The sequence below is a fragment of the Salvia hispanica genome, chromosome 2 (assembly GCF_029641045.1).
Source record: "Salvia hispanica isolate PSC_SH4W2 chromosome 2, Shi_PSC_v1, whole genome shotgun sequence".
Lineage (NCBI taxonomy): Eukaryota > Viridiplantae > Streptophyta > Magnoliopsida > Lamiales > Lamiaceae > Salvia > Salvia hispanica.
In genome coordinates, this window is record NC_142693.1 from 35257803 (window position 1) to 35274607 (window position 16805).

The window sequence follows — 16805 nt, forward strand, 5'->3', positions numbered from 1 at the left end:
ATTATTTTTATTAAAAAATTACTCTTTTTTGGTCATTGCAGTTGTCTTTTCGATGTCTGAAGAGATTCATAGTATATGGTGTAGTTTAATATTACTCCTCCATATATCAACATTATTAGAGAGAGGAAATAATTCATGAATTTGTAGCTAACTGTCTCAACGACAGAGAGAGAGAGAGAGAGAGATGAGTATTCTGGAAGTAGATCTTTCTCCGTTCTTGAAAAATGGTGATGAGGAGGGGAAGAAGAAGGCCAAAGACGTGATCAAAGAGGCCTGCTCCGACTGCGGCTTCTTCCAGATCAGAAACCACGGCTTGCCCCTTGACCTCATCAACCAGGCCATCCAACTCTCTAGAACCTTCTTTGCCCTCTCCGACCAAGAGAAGCTCGAATACAGCCCCAGAGCCGCTTCCCCTCTCCCGGCCGGTTACAGCAAGCAGCCCGCCCATTCGCTCGATAAAAACGAGTACCTCTTAATGTTCCAGCCTCAGTCTGGCGTCAATGTCTTGCCTCCTGATTTCAGGTACCTCCAATCAAACATATTGGAATCTTGTCTGATCCATGTAGTTGGTTGAAGTACGGGCGACAAAAGATTTAATTTTGAAAATTAAATTATACTCCTATAAAATTAGTTGGCAGAGTTATATTCATTTTTTTCTAAATGGATTCTCACAAGTGAGAAATAGTGAATTTTAGTTGGTCACTTAATATTAAGATGAGTCATTAGATGATTAGATCAGTTAATTGTTACTTAATCCGATGTCGGGAAATGAACTTTCGTTGTCGGGTTGTGAATCTCACACACATCACCAGTCGCCCGTCTCACCTCGTGCTCAGTGTTGGGCACTGTATGATCTTTGTCTTTGATCTTGACCGTTTGTCTTTGATGGAGTATGTTATTTGGGAATGGTACCAAAACATATCCAAATACATCGGGAACATTCCCCGACATGATGTCCGGATACATCACGTTAGTAAGTGAGACTCTTGTAATTGCATTACGCCCGGCAAGTGTATAACAAACCTATCAATTTGCTCAGTTTTTTATTAACGCAGGGACGTAGCAGAGGAGCTCTTCCTGCAGCTCAGGGAGATCGGGCGGCTAATCGAGCAGATCGTCAATGATTGCTTGGGTCTGCCGCCCGATTTCCTCAAGGAATACAATCTGGACCGGAGCTGGGATTTCATGGTGGCACTGCGCTACTTTCCTGCGACGGAGAACGACGACAACAACGGCCTCCTCGAGCACGAAGACGGAAACGTGGTGACACTGGTGATCCAGGACGATGTCGGAGGGCTTGAAGTTAAAAAAGACGGGCAGTGGATCCCGGTTGTTCCTGCTCAAGGCAACATCGTCGTCAACTTAGGCGACGTCGTTCAGGTAACTAATCGGATTTAATTCCATCTCTCTGATTAAATTACCAATTCATTCATTCTCTATACGTTTCTTTCTGCATCATTGACCCGATGACAGGTGTTGAGCAACAACAAGTTCAAGAGTGGCACGCACAGAGTAGTGAGATTGGGAGAGGCATGTAGACACTCTTTTGCATTTTTCTACACGATAGAGGGGGATAAGTGGGTGGCGCCGCTGCCGGAGCTGACGGAGGAGGCGGCCAAGTATAGGGGGTTTGTGTATAAGGAGTATCAAGCGATGAGGATGAGGAACAAGACTCATCCGCCTGCGAGGCCGGAAGATGCCGTCACCATTTCTCACTATGCCATTTCTGATTGAAACTGAGCGACTGAGCTAATAATTCTCTGTTGTTGCTTCTCTGTTCATTCTATTGTATGTATTGTATTTTTAACCTATACTTATTAATTTGTGTCTTAAATCAAAATTAAAATAATAAAATATGATAAAATTGTGATATAAGTTGTGGCTAATTTTGAGCCCACCCTATTTTTACCACTCGGCACTAATTAGTACATATACTCAGCTAGACTTATGGGAGTGATAACTTAACTATTCTAATTCTTATCGATTCAATAACTACTTACATTTTGTGTTTTTTGGCTTTGGGTTATGTAAGGAACTAGGAAGCGTGGTTGAGATACTCAATTTTAAATCTTATAAAATTGATCAGAATTTAATCAAATTTCATGATTAATATAACTCTTAACCCCTTTTAAAATATCCTAAAATTTTGAAATTAATTTATTGCAAAGTCCTTTCTTATAAACTTTTAAATCAATTCAAGGTATTTTATTGAGTTTTCGTTTAAGATGCAAAAATATAATGAATTTATTTTAGATTAAAAAGGAAAATGAAAAAAGAACCGTTATAAAAAGCATCGCCCTGAATCTTTATTTCTAAAAGAATTGTTACTTCCTTTTGGTATACTTATAATTAGTCTAATTTTGTACTTAATTGGTTATAAATTTATGCTTTTTTTTCCTCTCAATTCCAGAGGTTATTTATATGCAAATTTGAATTTCAAGCGTTCACGTTCGATGTTATTTGATTGACAACTATGGAGCAGTACTTTATAAATTTTCCAATTAGATCAATTTCTAATTGAAAATTCCCTCTTTAATAAATTACTTAAATTGGGTCTTGTATTTACTAGTATATTATGTCATAAATATAATCTGGCACACGATATTTATTAATTGCAAAATGAATAAAGATGCGATGGATTTTTGTAAGATTCTAACAATTAGCTTGGCTTCATTCAAACACCAAGCAATCCAATTTTGTCCATCTGTTCTGTCTTGACACACTTAATATTATTGTGGATTTTCTTGACGTGTTTAATTGTACTCAATATATATTGCACCTTTCCTATCGAAATTATTTCTGATTGTGTCGTTTGAGTTATACTATATCAATGGGTAGCTCTGGAATTACAAGCCTCATAAATCTGTTTATTACTAATATCGACGTGCTTGCTTGGTACCATCATCTCCCTTTTTCTGCACCAAATTTACGTTTTCCCTTTTTTTCTTCTCCATTTGTTTGTTTTTTGGTGTGATTCTCGTTTTTTAAGAAATAAATTAATTTTCTTTAATATTTTTTGTTATGATTACGCAGGCCTGTGGTTTCTCTGGTGTATCCTCTGTAAGCTTTCTTCTTTATTAATAAATAAATAAATAAATAAATTTATTTTCTGTGGTTAGATTGTAGCATGATGTTTGTGGTTTGAAGATTGTTTGCTTTGTTGATTAATTGTGGAGTTTTGAGCAGGTATGCGTCGATTAGGGAAATTGAGATGAAGACGGGAGATGATGTTCAGCAATGGCTAACTTATTGGGTTCTTTACTCTATGATCACTCTTTTTGAGGACACTTTTGTCACACTTGTTGAATGGTACGTTTTATTGTTCCTAGCTACAATTTGGTTGTTTTGAATAAAGTCATCTAGTGTTAATATGTAATGCATGGTAGGTTGACGCTTTGGCCATATGCAAAGCTAATGTTGAGCTGCTGGTTGGTGTACTTCAATGGAGCTGCCTATGTCTACCAACACTATATAAGGCCTTGCGTTGTTATAATTCCTCCTCCTCCTCCTCCTCCGGAGCCAGTTCAGGTCTCGAAACTCCCAAGAAGGAAACGCGGCTCTAGCAAGCGCGATAATATGCTCGCCTATTTCACTCAAAGGGGATTGGAAAAGATGATGCACAAGGACAAGGTATGTATATCTTTTTTAAGTTTTTCTCATTTTTGGTGTTGAAGTTTGGCTATCCTCCCAATTTGTTTGATGTTACTCATATGGTTTTCCTTTTCCGGGCAGCCGAGGAAAGCACCAAGATGATTACATGTACTGATCGTATGTTGGAGTATGGTAGGAGAGGAGGAGATGGTTACTCTGATGTAGCTGCCCACTTTATTGTGTAAACTGTAAAGTCTATGTTTGTATAAAGTCATTATTCTTATCTGGCAAATTATATGGTGCATCATGCATCAATTCTGAATTAGTAGGGAATGTTGCTGAGTAGGTGCTAGTTTTGATGTTGGATTAAAACTGGTCAAACTTGATATTGGATACTAGTAGTAAACGTAACATTCATAGATAGTAGTAATATATTAATGCTCGATAAAAACTGGTCAAACTTGATGTTAGATCAAGTCTGAAACAGTAGTAAATATATCATCCAGATAGTAATTAGTAATAATGTTGGATCAAATTTGAAACAGTAGTATCCATAGATAGTAATATAATACAATGTTTGATTAAAAATAACTGAAACTGATTAATCTTGATGTTGGATCAAATCTGAAACAAACGTGACAGCGTAGATAAAGCATTAAGATGCCATGAAAAGCTCTCTGTCCGATTTCAAGTAGTGCAGCCTGGTCCCTGCCATTGGGGAAGGAGTGCCGTGCCTGGGACTGTGCGGAGGGGTGCGTTCTGGTGCAGCCATACGACGCGAGGCTTCCTAGCTGCTGCACCACATATTTTTAAATCATACAATACTTAAATTATAGTATTTTAAATTATTTATTTAACAATTTGTTAATTGAATTTTTTTATTATGGAAGACTTGAAGTTTTGAAAATAAATCACGTAATTTGGAGTTTTCAAGGATTTTAGTTATGTAATTTTAAGTTTTGTTTCATTCGAAATTTACATATAGAAAATTTGAGGTATTTTAAGGATCTTAGTTATGTGATTTTAAGTTTTGTTTCATTTGAAATTTACATATAATATTAGAAAATATGGAGTATTTTAAGGACTTTAGTTATGTAATTTTAAGTTTATTAATAATATGCATTTTGTCATTTTAAAATATCCACCAATCAAAGGTAAATCTATGTTTTTTTTTATTGGGCAAATAGTTATTTAAATCACCAAGTTTGGTCAAAATCTGATCTATCCCACAAAATTTGAAATCCGCTAATTAAATCACGAAGTTTCAATTTTTCTAGTTTATCCTATGTGTCGAATTTTAAGTGAAATCTTTGCATCTCCGCATTGAAATTCATCTTAAAATATCAATCCAACTTTAAAATCAAGCTTACACTGTGGATTATACACACATCTTTTTCATGATTTAAATCTCAATCCATCTTAAAATATCAATCCATGTCAACAAAGATTTTTACATAAAATTTGACCCATGTGATAAACTAGAAAAATTAAAACTTCGTGATTTAATAAGCGAATTTCAAACTTTATGGAATAAACTAGATTTTGACCGAACTTAGTGATTTAAATAACTATTTACCTTTTTCCTTTTTTATTTGTGTAAGTAGATCTCACAATTTCCTGAATTATTACATTTGTATTCTAATAGTATAAATAAAATAGAAATATTTTATCCGTTTTTTTAGCTTAAACAATTATAATATCTGAATTAATTCATGTAAAATTATTAATGGAAAGAAAATAATCAAATAAGGGAAAATTATTGACTAGAGTGTGATATAGGGAGTTGAGCGTCTTCACAGCCACGGCCAATCGCCGCCGCATCCTATCGCCGAATTTCAATTTCTGTGCACCAGCAAGATGAGCGCGAATGATCCTCAATCCCTGGTAATCCAAGCACAAAATCTCCAGACTTTCCCCCAATTCCCTCGCCCCTTTTCTAAGCTTGTTATCTGAATTTATCTCTCCATGAGCAGGAAAAGGTGTACGATCATAGATTCCAGCGAACCGATCAATGGATGCCGGTTTACTCATGGCTGGAATCACTCGACACGGATGAGTTGATTAAGTCCAAAGACGTCGTCGATTGGCTCACGGCCAACCCTGAAATCAGAGACGACTTGTACGCTAGGCATTCGCGCTACCATTTGATGCACTACATTAAGAAGTGTCATGTCAAAATCCTCAAGCGCAAGGAAAAACAGGTTTTTCTTTTTCTTCATTTGTTCTTAAAATTTACAGCTTGCTGGAAGTATAAATGTATAATGCTGTAAATGATGCGATATGAGTTTCATGGCTGATCAAATAGAGGGGATTGGGGAGATGATATTGCCTAGGTTATTTATAATTTGGTTAAGTAAGTAGCTAAATTAGAAGAGAATTAAGGCAAATAAAATTAATCAGAAGATAGTCATTCCTTTGTACTCCTATTATAGTTCCATTGTTAGTTCCCTCATTGTGGATCAATGAGTCTTACTATCATCTTTTAGAGGTTTTAGTGTTTTGTCCATGATTTGCATTGAAGTTCCTATGTTTCTTATTCTAGATTATTGAGTTGGTTACTACTTGTACTGCGCGAGACTTGTTATTTTGGTTATCACCTGCTCTTCGATATTGCTCTAGGATATATAGGTAAAAGAAATAAAGGCTCTGAACTGAAGTTCGGTTTATGGAGAATTTTATGGCATGGCTTAGCTGAATATTATTGAATCTACCAAAACAGTTTGTTTCAAATTTGACATTGAGGATGAACATGTACAGTTAGGCCTTATTTAAGCAATAGAGGACTTTGGTTCTTCTTGGCTGATCTTTTTTATAAAGACTATGCTTTGGGCTGTATTGTATGTCGCAGTAAGGGTTTTGGTTAGTGCAGACTAACTTCATAGGGTACCAGTGCCAGCTAAATGTTTGGAAAATTTCATAACAAAGTGATTCGGTAATGTTAGTGGAGTACTGTTGCAATGTACCGTTCTTATAGAAGAAGTAACTTGTATTTTTACATCAGTTGCTGGTTACGTTGCTCCAGATGATTATTGGCCAACTCTGTACATCTCTGCTCTCTTTATCCTAATTTATGTTTTCATTTGATTTTTGTCCTGAGATTTACTTATACAATCGTATGAATCTATAAACAACAATACATCTGGAAGTACAAAGATAAACCCTTAATTCACCTTTTCTTTTAATACGCAGGGACTCATTATTGCTAAACTACCTCCCTCAAACGTTGATCAGAATTCTGAATTCAAAGCACCTTCTTCACCACATTTTACTGGTAATTTTACTTGCTTTAAGTCCAAAAATCAAAACAGGTCCTGGATTTATGAATTGATTTGTGTATTTGTGTAGAGTGCATTCAATTAGGTAGTTCTCTCATTATCACTATAATATCATATTAGTAGAATTTACTTAGTTAAAGCATGACAAAATCATATGAGTACTCTTATGTAATAGCATTAGAACTTTTTGAAACTCCCGGTGCACTACTTCCCATCCTTTTCAATTATCGGTGAAATAGTCAGGACCTACATCTTCTGCTGCTTAATGCATTTCGTCTGAGTTGATATGTGATAGTAATACATAACCACCAATTTTGTTGACTTGTTTACTCTTCATCTACTTGGCTTTGTATAATAGGAGTATATGTAGACTTGAATATCTTAATGCGTTATCTATCATCTTTGTTTTTTGTTTGTTCACGATCCAACTCCAATTATTGTTATGTTTATCACTTCAAACGGGCAAGGGTACAATTTGTTGTTCTAACTGTTTTGTTTGTTAATTAAACAGAAAGAAATATTTCAACCAGTAACTTATAACTCAGTTGCATTTTATCATTTATAAAATGTGCGCTCAATCATTTTACATATTCATAGTTGAAATAACATTAAGCTTAACAGGCAATAACTTAAGCAATATTCCTAAAGACAGCGAGCTATATAAAGCAAAACGCAGTGAGGCTCTCCGCAAGTATGAGATGTAAGTAAATCACTGAGGTGTTTACTTGGATATGGAGCAGAATATCATTTCTGTTACTAACGATGTTCGCATCATTGCATGTCTATCTGATTCAGTTTAGTTGAGCTGGAGAAACAACTGATGCCACTCTTTGGTAAGCAAGAAAAGCAGTAAGCATCTCACAACCTCGGCTTTCTGATTCTTATCTTGCTAATGACGAACGCCCATCTGTTTACCTGCAAAACCGATGCTGTTTCTGTTAATTTATAGTTTAGATTTTCAGCAACTTTGATGTAGTTAGTGTATGATTACAAATTCACTATGTTTATAGGCTTGTAACTCTAAGTAGAGGCTGCTACAAGATTAAGTATTCTACACTATTTTCTGAATATACAAAATCCCATAAAATCTGTCTATGTTAATGCCTTGACTTATATCTTTCTTCTGTTTTGGTGATGTTTATTCATTTACTATAACTTATAAGGGTGGTCTCCACCACCATTCATAAACGTATTAATTGCTTATTATTGCATATTTATTGCTGAAGATTTGAGTGGATTTTATCACTCTCTTAAGAAGGGAGGCCCTCTCATCTCCATTTGTCCTACATTCAATCCGCCTGCAACTTAATGAATTAATTGTTTGAATAAAGTAGAAAGCAAAAAAAAAAGAGAAATTAAATTGTGAAGACAGAAAAAGCGTTGTTGTAACTAAATCTTTTATTCCTGCATTAATGTAACTTTTCCCTTATTTTCAACGTTTAACTGAAAATAGAAATAAAATACTACCTCAATATGTCCTTACCCAGTTGCTCTCTACCAGCTTTGATAAAAAAAACACTATTTAATTAGGTATACATAATTTGCTCAAATACTCAAATCACGAGGGACATCAATTTGTACAAATTCATAATGTTTGGACTTTAATTCAATTTGGTTCGTCAGATTACATCTAACAATTTAATTTTAGATGGATAATCATATGACGATGAGTCATATCAATCGACGACATATTTAAGGTAGATAATTTGGTTCTCATAATTTATTCTCCAATCCACTGTTTTCTAGTTTCGTTTTTATTCTAGTGAGTAAAATTAAATACTCCTATGGGGTATTCCCTCTGTCTCATAGTAGATGTCACACTTTCCTTTTTAGTTTGTTCCCACAAAAGATGTCATATTTCTTCTTTTGGAAAATGTTCATTCTCACATCAATTATAAAATTATATTTTCTCTCACCACTTAATACACAAAATATCATCTTCTAAAATCTCGTGTCATCTCTCAAATATGACATCTACTATGGGACGGAAGGAGTACTATTTTTCAAGGGCTTGGTGGATCCTTGGACTAATTTTCTAATATTGTGATAAGAAATATGGGTAGTGATAAATGCACATAAATTACACTATTATATGGTACATGATTGGACTTTTCAACTACTATTTTACATTAAGTACTCGGTGATGAATATTAGTTAATTAAAAATGAATTAATGCCTTACATATTTACCATCTGCCATTAATTCAGGAAAAAAATTAGTAGTATTTATTAAATTAAAATGTGTAGATTTAGAAAAAAAAAATACTTATTCATTGTATATATGACTAATTATCTCTAAATTAAACTTGTAAATTCATCATAAATTTTTTAAACCTTACAATTTTGAATAACATCGTTCAAAATACTATAATAGGAATAATTTAGTGAGTAAATAGTAATTCGATTAAAATATATGCGTAATGTGTACGTTTATCATTATTCTATGTATATCAACATGAAATATTACATGAGTACATCCATTAAACCTCAACAACATTAATCTTTCTTCTCGAAAAATATAGCACCACACACACCGGGATCTTGTATTAAAATACTCTATAGCACTAAGAATACAAGTCAAAATATGAACATTTATTTAAAAGATGAAACGCGTTTTGTAATAGTATAGAAACTTATTAAAGCTGTAGAAGTCTAGTAATGATGTCTGCATCAGCTGCATTGATATCTCCTGAAGCCAAACGTTGAGAAAGTTGATCACTTAGATCATCCACCTCCCTCTGCAGTTTCTTTATGTAATTGCATGTCCTTTTCAAAATCTTTGCTGCCGATCTCTGAAATTTCACCAAATCATAAAAAACTACATGCATGCATATATATTTATAGTTAAAAAAAGTTTAATTTGATCAACTAACCTTTTTATTACATGTTGAGTTTGAGTGATGCTGCAAGGATGCATGTAGTTTGAAGATGAGGTGGTTGATCTCGTCTTCGGTGAATCTCGAAGCTCTTGCAGATCGTCGGCTCGACATCACTCTTTCTCACACGCAATACTCAGTAAGGGAGTGAGTGTTTGTGTTGAAGTTTGAAGGAGAAAAAGAGCTCCTTAAAAAGGAAACGAGTTAAGTGTTGGTTAGTTAGAAAAGAAGACTATCAGCAGAAAATTTAATACCACTAGGGCCCCATCTGTCTAACCCTTTCACAATGATTAATTGCATCCATTTTTAGGCCCTTCACGACAATGAATTTATTATTTTAAATCGTCCAACCAAAATCCTCAATTATAAAAAAGGAAAAATTGCAAAATAAATCACAAACGATGGTCAAATTCTGACGAGTACCATACTTTCAAAGAGCAATTTTTGCAATTATCTCATCCATCTCATTTCAAGCATTGACGTGGTAGCTGATTTTTTACACGAAATGTTACGATTATGTTAGGAACGATTATTTTGAGGAGTGAAGTGTTTAAAATTGGCTTCTAAATCTTTGCGTATTTCACCGGAAATGAGACACATGAGATAATTGTGAAAATTGCAAACTTAATGATTTGTAATTCATTTTTTAAAACGTGTGAGATAGACCATACTTGACCATCTTTCATAATTTATTTATCCATTTACCCTAGTAAAAAAACCCTATCAGTTGTTGGATTGCCTTTTTTGTGTAACTTCAAAAACACACTAATTTGACTAGATGTGTCAAAATTAAATTAAATAAAAACCATAAGATAATCTGGGTTTAGCAGAAGAGATGTCTAATTGCCACCAGAAAGATACCATGTTTCTCATTTTCATAACATGATGTATTAGGCTGTTGCTGGGAATAATTTTTTGTCTGAGAACTGAATTTCTGGAGATCAGGTTGGCTCTGATTACTAGATTAATAATTCTCTAGAGAGTGATACGTTATTAAAGTTTGAGTTTTGTATACCAAATTATAAGAGCATCCGCAGCGGTGCTCTTAGCACCGTCCGTCCGTCCGTGCCGCTGAGCACTCGTCGTCCGTCCGCCGCTGCAGCTCGTCCGTCCGTGCCAGCGGCACGGACATGCTCTTAGCTAAGAGCACGTCCGTGCCGCTGAGCACCCATACGTGGCAACGTCTGATTGGCCAACGGCTAATTCGATTTTTTATTTTTATTTTTAAAATTCAAAATTTATTTAAAAAAATGTTTTTAAATAAAAAAAAAAAAAATTCCACTTTCCAAAAAATTATATTCGTTTTCTACCCACTTTTAATTTATTTTTCAATTTTTTTTCACCAAAATTCACATTTTCATCTATAAATACCTCCACTTCAACACAAAAAAAATCACATTCTCTCATCTTTTTTTTATCATCTACATTCTCTCATCTTTTTTCTCATATTCTCATCTTTGTAGGATTTTAATTATGTATTTTTTTTATTTTCTAGGATTTTAATTATGTATTTTTACTTTTAAAGATTTTAATTATGTAATTTTTATTTTTGAATGTATTTTTATAATGTAGAAATGTTTTCAATAATTGGAGTATTTAAATTGAATAATGGAATGGTGGGACCTTTGAGCTTGTCCTTAGCTAAGAGCACGGATGTGGGTGTTGTGCTCTTAGTTAAGGACAAGGAGTAAAAGTGGGTCCGGGCCCACTTCCGTGCTCTTAGCTAAGAGCACGGGTGGGGATGCTATAAGAGCTTATTTTAAGTTTGGTTATCTTCCAATCAAGGGCCGACCGATTCCTATGAATAGAATAATTTGCTTTGATCATCAATCATTTGGATGTTTGTGATCACTGTAGTGAAACACATACGACAAAATAGTATATATGATAAATCACTATATATATTTTTTCTTTGTATATGTGCGGTATGCAAGTGTAGAGGTAGGGGGAATGCACTCAATTATTTCTTGGACTTTCCTGTTTTCTTGATTTCTAGTTTTCTACAATTTTGGTGACGTTTATAAAAAAAAAGTTACTGTAATAATCCAATTTTAAAATATGGTAAGCTGCAAGCTGCGTAAATGAGAAGGAATGTCAGTGGTGTTGTCAAATGTATGCAAAATGTTGATTGCATTATAAGTGAAAATGGGTTTCATCCAAAATAGAATTTGTCTTGTTTGTGATGGAACATTACTATAGAAGTTGAGATAGCATAGATATGATAATAGAGCATGGGAACTAGAGTAAAATATGCAGATACAATGATGTTTGTCTTGTGAAAGAGAGAGGACATATCAACAACACAATTTTGTCTGGCAGAATCATATGATTAGAAATTAAATACTCTAAATATGCATTACCAAAATCCAACCCTAAAACATGAAACATTTCTGTAAATCCAAGGGCGAATGGCATTTTTGATCGACCCTAAATAAAATTAGACCCTTAGACAGTTTAGGGTTGGCTGGCTCTCCCGCCCCTGATCACGCCCTTACTATTTCCCCATGTTCGGATTTGTTTTAAATTTATTTTTGCGTATGCTAATTTGTTCTCATGAATTATCCTCATGTCACAGTAATATCTTCATAAGGAGGGATGCAAGAAGTGCTCAAATAAACATTTTGGACAAAATAACATTTATAATTATAGCATCACTAAGATCCATCGATGGGGATTTAAACTTGTAACTAGTTAACTATCCACAACTGGAAAACTTGATTCAGTAAAGATATAGCTAAGAAAACTAGAGTATTTGCAAAAGTAGTGGATTTGGACAAACCTTTCAACTGCTGAACACTCTGTTCTTCATAATCTTTTCTACCTCACCAACAGTTAACTGCATAATCCCATTTTCTCTTAACCATCTTTCATCAACCATCAAAGTACTCTTTAACTCTTTCTTCGCTGTTTTTAACAACTTCAAGCCATTACTTGTCTTGGGAAAGAAGCCTTGAGGTCTCAAACACCATGATTCAAAAACGCCAAACAGAACCGTCAAGTCGTTAGATAGCCTCTGAACTCCCCCATCATGAAACTTCACATTGCCCACTAGTATGCTATAGAAAATTGATCTATCTATACCAGCAGCCAAACTTCTCCACAGCCTTGTAAAATCCGTTTTGTTCAACCCTTCTTCCAGGAGAGACAGTTTTCCCTGCAAATAATCCATAGCTTCTATGAAAGATCGTGAGAGCGTCGACGTTTCATCACTCTTTTCTTGCCATTGTCTTTTGTTCTTTACATACTCTCGGCAAAGTGCATCAAAACCCCGTAAGACAACAGTGGACAGCTGCTCAATCCATTCCATTTTGAATTCTTCCAGCTTCTTGATTTCTTCACGAAAAATACCTTTATCAGTAGCATCCAAATCACCTGCTGTTTCAATGCTCCCAGATTGTTTTGTTTCCATTTCCAGAAAGAATACATCCTCACAGAAATCTTCTAAAGTGGATTGAAAAAAGCTCCCAGCATTAACAGACTTAGCAACCTTAATTAGAGCAGTGTCATCCGTCAACGCAGTCAGCCCCTCAGCTTCTTGACACCTTTGCCGCAGGCAATCCAAATACTTGTGTATTATAGGTGCACCTGCCAATTTGAGAAATCTTGACCTCAATGAGAAGCTAGGCACTGATCGACAACGGTCAATGACAGAAGAGAGGCTTCGGAAAACAGCACTTGCTATCCCAGGAGATTTGCTCTCTTCTTGACCAGGTAGAAGAGTTACACTTTCACCTTCCTTTATCCAATTCCTGTCATCTTCCAATTCAATGTTTAGTTTATCAAGTGTGTCACGAAGCTCAATTTGAGCCCACAACTCAAGCCAGTCAGGTCTATCACAAAATACAACCAATGAAGACATCTTCTGCATATTGTCTTCTTCTTCTAGAGAAAGAAGAATTCCTGAATTTGCTGCCAAAGTCTGAACTCGTTTATCAAATGCAATCATCAAGTCTACAAGATGTAGCCATGATACCCTAGCCTGTGTTTGGATAGCAGGTTCACTCTCTTCTTCAAGCTTATTGATATACAAGGGAAATATTTCTTTTGCCAGGTAGGTCGATAGGGAAAATACCATTGCCGAGATCCATTCTTCTCTACAACTGTAACCAGATAGCATAGCTTCATCTACCAGTGGTTGCAATAAATCATCCATAGAATCAACATAGTCGCGAGTGATCTTATATGCAAGTGCAAATATATAATCCGGCTTCTCAATCCACTTTGAGAAGTGGCGTTGAGATGCAATAGACAAAGGATTCACAAGTTCCTCAATAACCCAAAGGGGTTGGTGAAGAGCAACATCCTTATTATGCCCCTCAAGTTGGCGAGATTTCCTTTTTCTCTGCAATTCCTGAAGACCACACAATGCGAGAAAACTCTCACAGTACTGGAGTTTCAATTCTCCTTGCATTGTAAAAAGTGGATTTTTCGCATTAGATGATCCTTTAGCATTTGAACTGGATGAACTTAACGGTGGTGGCCACCCGAGAGAAGTAAGAAGGGCTCGATGATCAGCAATAGCCTGGGGCCTTAGAATGGCCAATGCTCTATCAATTCTATGATCAACTGCTGAAACTAGCCGATTCCATTGAGGATGTGTCTTTATGACTGAGCTGAGAACATCTTCTGTTAATTTAAGAGCCCTTAGAGCACCTGCGCGCATATCCTACAAAGTAGAGGTAAACAACAAAAAAACAAAACCTTATGTTAGGTAGACTTCTTTTCAGTCTTTACCCACACAATAATCATTACTTATTTAAACATATAATTATATACTTATCTCCAGATTGTACCATCTTTTTGCTCACTAATGCACAAATCGACAAGAATGAAAAAGGCAACACTAATGCACGTTTACAACATCACTCTGTAGCCTAAATATAAAAAAAATTTGAACATCTCATGCTGTGAAAGTGAATACATTGTGATACCATATTCATGAACATCTTAATGAAGAAAAAGAACTGTTAAATGGAAGGACACAGTATGAGCTAAACAATCTAGTTTACCATGGTTTGACGAACGTGGAAATGGTGGAAGTTTAAAGATGAATTGATAAAAATTTCCAATAACTCAGTATGATACTATGATATTTGATACTATGATTAATGCACAAATTCTTCATTTTGATAAATTGATAGTCTACACTGCAGGATGATATTCAGTTATTTCCCTCTAAATAAACTGAGAAGATAACATCACACAAACAAATACAGTAGTTAATTTCAAATCTAATGTAAAATATGATAAGATTTTGGTATTTCAAATATTCACAGAAACTTGTAGCACACAGTTGCAGTGAGAGTACTAACTTCTAGATCTTTCATTGATGGATGCCTCCGCAACGTTCTATTCATAGTGGATGATACAGCATCTTCAATATCACCAACCAAAGTATCAAGCTTCAATGCTGTCTCTGAAAGTACGAAAGAAAGCGGTTACAAGAGCATCATATAGGAAGCAGGACCAAGAAAATAAAACCTTAATTTCGTTTATTTTGTCTTCTACTAGATAATTTGATAGTGGAGCTTCTGACTTCCTGGCACAATCTCACACATACTACTGTATGGAATTACATCCGATCATAGTATAATATTTCACAAGCACACAGCTATCTTTTTTTCGCCAATGACAAAAACTCAGTACCTTTCATGTGTTTCAACAGCATCCTTGCTGTGTATTTATAATATGGATTTTAAAAAGAAAAGAAAGTTCTACTAACATGCAGATAACAAAAAGGGGTGTGGCATAACTCTTGCACTAGAATCAGTATCATACTATTCAAGCCATGGCCTAATACAGAATTATGAACAAGACGAAGTGAGACTAAGCAAACATTCAGCCAGTGATTAATACTCAACTCCACCTCGAAGTGATCTACAAATCTGTATTAATCAGCTAGTCTCATTAACAGAACATAGTGATCAGGTTATATGTGCATATACGTGTAATGTGATCTTAGCTCTTCTAAGATTCCCAACACTTACTCAAACAAGTAGAAACAAAGATCAAAGGTTGGAGATGCAAACAACTATACATAATAAAATTACTAAAACTCAAATTAATAAAAATACCTTTCTCACAAGCTTGGTTATCATTGTATGTTCTTCCAATTGTTTTCTAAATTGCCTAAATCCTTCAAACTATTCTAATCTAATCAAAACAAAAGTAGCAAATGATCCCCAATACATAATACTTCCTCATAAATTCGTTCTTAATTTCATAAAAAAAGCTCCCTACATACAGTGGCAAACTGGAATAGGGGCTAACCTGCATAATTTCTCACAGTTTCAACTCTTGCCACTTCCTTGGCCAATGCTTGTAACTCTTCCCCCATCCCTCTCCTCGATTCCCCATCTATAAACACGAGGAAAAAGCAATTAGCTTTCAAACAGCATTCAGAATTCAGAAACCCCTAAAATCCCCAAAGCTACAACCACCTGAGGACGGGTGAGTGGAGAGGCGGCGGAGATCATCCAACTGAGCATGCACGTTGGAGAAGAGTGATCCGACCCGATTCGAGTAGGAAGAATGGCGGGTCAAGTGAGATTGGAGCTCGGTGTTGAGTTGGGAAAGTGTGCGATCAATTGCATCGGACTGGATTTGGAGCTCGGACAGCAAAGCCGGGGCTCCATCAAGGGCTTCTATGGAGTTTAGTTTGGAATTGAGGAAGTAGAGAGCGTCGGAGGAGAGTGAGGCCGGCGGCGGTAAGGGTCGGGTGGGTCGATCATCCCTGGATCGGGCCATCCGTTTTGACGATCCGAATTGCAACGACAATCGAATCGGAAGAAGATGAAAAGAATGTCGTCATTATTGCACTTTGGTCCCTGTTTATTGTTTAATTGTCATTTCGATAAAACTCTGCAGGGCGTATCGTTTAAAGATCGATTAATCCACAAAATATGCATTGAAACGCTAATTCACTACGATTTTTATCAATTTTCATTAACTTGCACTTGTTTTAATATTAGGTACTGAAAATTTAATTTATCATCTAAAATAAACGTTTTTTATTGATTAGTAATTAGACATAAATTTTAAAATCGTATGATTCGAATTTGATA

At 35.3% G+C, this 16805-nt stretch overlaps 5 protein-coding genes across 7 annotated transcripts; 3 read left to right on the plus strand and 2 right to left on the minus strand.

The window, feature by feature from the left end:
* The first annotated feature begins 52 nt into the window (after positions 1 to 52).
* On the plus strand, positions 53 to 1875 carry LOC125201063 (protein DMR6-LIKE OXYGENASE 2-like). 2 transcript variants are annotated; one of them, XM_048098957.2, is made up of 3 exons: positions 53 to 522; positions 1056 to 1380; positions 1474 to 1875. In XM_048098957.2, the coding sequence occupies exons 1-3, from the start codon at positions 185 to 187 to the stop codon at positions 1732 to 1734; spliced, it is 924 nt and encodes a 307-aa protein (XP_047954914.2). In that variant the 5' UTR covers positions 53 to 184; the 3' UTR covers positions 1735 to 1875. The 2 variants fall into 2 exon arrangements, with proteins under 2 accessions (XP_047954914.2, XP_088921932.1); XM_089065806.1 differs by lacking the exon at positions 53 to 522 and adding an exon at positions 529 to 977.
* Positions 1876 to 2980: 1105 nt separating this feature from the next.
* On the plus strand, positions 2981 to 3882 carry LOC125193765 (HVA22-like protein a). The gene is made up of 4 exons (XM_048091639.2): positions 2981 to 3060; positions 3187 to 3309; positions 3387 to 3630; positions 3733 to 3882. The coding sequence occupies exons 2-4, from the start codon at positions 3212 to 3214 to the stop codon at positions 3751 to 3753; spliced, it is 363 nt and encodes a 120-aa protein (XP_047947596.2). The 5' UTR covers positions 2981 to 3060; positions 3187 to 3211; the 3' UTR covers positions 3754 to 3882.
* Positions 3883 to 5332: 1450 nt separating this feature from the next.
* Positions 5333 to 7979, plus strand: LOC125201633 (ribonucleoside-diphosphate reductase subunit beta). Its single transcript, XM_048099821.2, has 5 exons — positions 5333 to 5475; positions 5565 to 5792; positions 6781 to 6862; positions 7488 to 7566; positions 7662 to 7979. The coding sequence occupies exons 1-5, from the start codon at positions 5449 to 5451 to the stop codon at positions 7717 to 7719; spliced, it is 474 nt and encodes a 157-aa protein (XP_047955778.1). The 5' UTR covers positions 5333 to 5448; the 3' UTR covers positions 7720 to 7979.
* A 1266-nt stretch (positions 7980 to 9245) lies between these two features.
* Positions 9246 to 9911, minus strand: LOC125201594 (transcription factor ILI5-like). Its single transcript, XM_048099805.2, has 2 exons — positions 9739 to 9911; positions 9246 to 9657 (listed from the first exon to the last, which is right to left on the minus strand). Exons 1-2 carry the CDS (start codon positions 9853 to 9855, stop codon positions 9502 to 9504), a joined length of 273 nt encoding a protein of 90 aa, XP_047955762.1. The 5' UTR covers positions 9856 to 9911; the 3' UTR covers positions 9246 to 9501.
* Positions 9912 to 12360: 2449 nt separating this feature from the next.
* MAG2 (RINT-1 / TIP-1 family) lies at positions 12361 to 16588 on the minus strand. 2 transcript variants are annotated; one of them, XM_048099479.2, is made up of 4 exons: positions 16182 to 16588; positions 16012 to 16098; positions 15054 to 15157; positions 12361 to 14407 (listed from the first exon to the last, which is right to left on the minus strand). In XM_048099479.2, exons 1-4 carry the CDS (start codon positions 16486 to 16488, stop codon positions 12524 to 12526), a joined length of 2382 nt encoding a protein of 793 aa, XP_047955436.2. In that variant the 5' UTR covers positions 16489 to 16588; the 3' UTR covers positions 12361 to 12523. The 2 variants fall into 2 exon arrangements, with proteins under 2 accessions (XP_047955436.2, XP_047955435.2); XM_048099478.2 differs by having other exon boundaries at positions 16179 to 16588.
* Positions 16589 to 16805: the final 217 nt, after the last annotated feature.

What these genes read in the sequence shown, in the direction of transcription:
- LOC125201594 (XM_048099805.2), bottom strand. Translation starts at nt 9,855, where the DNA reads ATGTCGAGCCGACGATCTGCAAGAGCTTCGAGATTCACCGAAGACGAG. An exon ending in ACTCAACATGTAATAAAAAG is followed by an intron (nt 9,658 to 9,738) that starts GTTAGTTGATCA and finishes GTGAAATTTCAG; the next exon opens with AGATCGGCAGCAAAGATTTT.
- LOC125201063 (XM_048098957.2), top strand. Translation starts at nt 185, where the DNA reads ATGAGTATTCTGGAAGTAGATCTTTCTCCGTTCTTGAAAAATGGTGAT. An exon ending in GTCTTGCCTCCTGATTTCAG is followed by an intron (nt 523 to 1,055) that starts GTACCTCCAATC and finishes TTATTAACGCAG; the next exon opens with GGACGTAGCAGAGGAGCTCT. An exon ending in ACTTAGGCGACGTCGTTCAG is followed by an intron (nt 1,381 to 1,473) that starts GTAACTAATCGG and finishes ACCCGATGACAG; the next exon opens with GTGTTGAGCAACAACAAGTT.
- LOC125201633 (XM_048099821.2), top strand. Translation starts at nt 5,449, where the DNA reads ATGAGCGCGAATGATCCTCAATCCCTG. An exon ending in CGAATGATCCTCAATCCCTG is followed by an intron (nt 5,476 to 5,564) that starts GTAATCCAAGCA and finishes CTCCATGAGCAG; the next exon opens with GAAAAGGTGTACGATCATAG. An exon ending in TCAAGCGCAAGGAAAAACAG is followed by an intron (nt 5,793 to 6,780) that starts GTTTTTCTTTTT and finishes TTTAATACGCAG; the next exon opens with GGACTCATTATTGCTAAACT.
- MAG2 (XM_048099478.2), bottom strand. Translation starts at nt 16,488, where the DNA reads ATGGCCCGATCCAGGGATGATCGACCCACCCGACCCTTACCGCCGCCG. An exon ending in CACTCACCCGTCCTCAGGTG is followed by an intron (nt 16,099 to 16,178) that starts GTTGTAGCTTTG and finishes TCGTGTTTATAG; the next exon opens with ATGGGGAATCGAGGAGAGGG. An exon ending in AACTGTGAGAAATTATGCAG is followed by an intron (nt 15,158 to 16,011) that starts GTTAGCCCCTAT and finishes TCGTACTTTCAG; the next exon opens with AGACAGCATTGAAGCTTGAT.
- LOC125193765 (XM_048091639.2), top strand. Translation starts at nt 3,212, where the DNA reads ATGAAGACGGGAGATGATGTTCAGCAATGGCTAACTTATTGGGTTCTT. An exon ending in TTTGTCACACTTGTTGAATG is followed by an intron (nt 3,310 to 3,386) that starts GTACGTTTTATT and finishes AATGCATGGTAG; the next exon opens with GTTGACGCTTTGGCCATATG. An exon ending in AGATGATGCACAAGGACAAG is followed by an intron (nt 3,631 to 3,732) that starts GTATGTATATCT and finishes TTTTCCGGGCAG; the next exon opens with CCGAGGAAAGCACCAAGATG.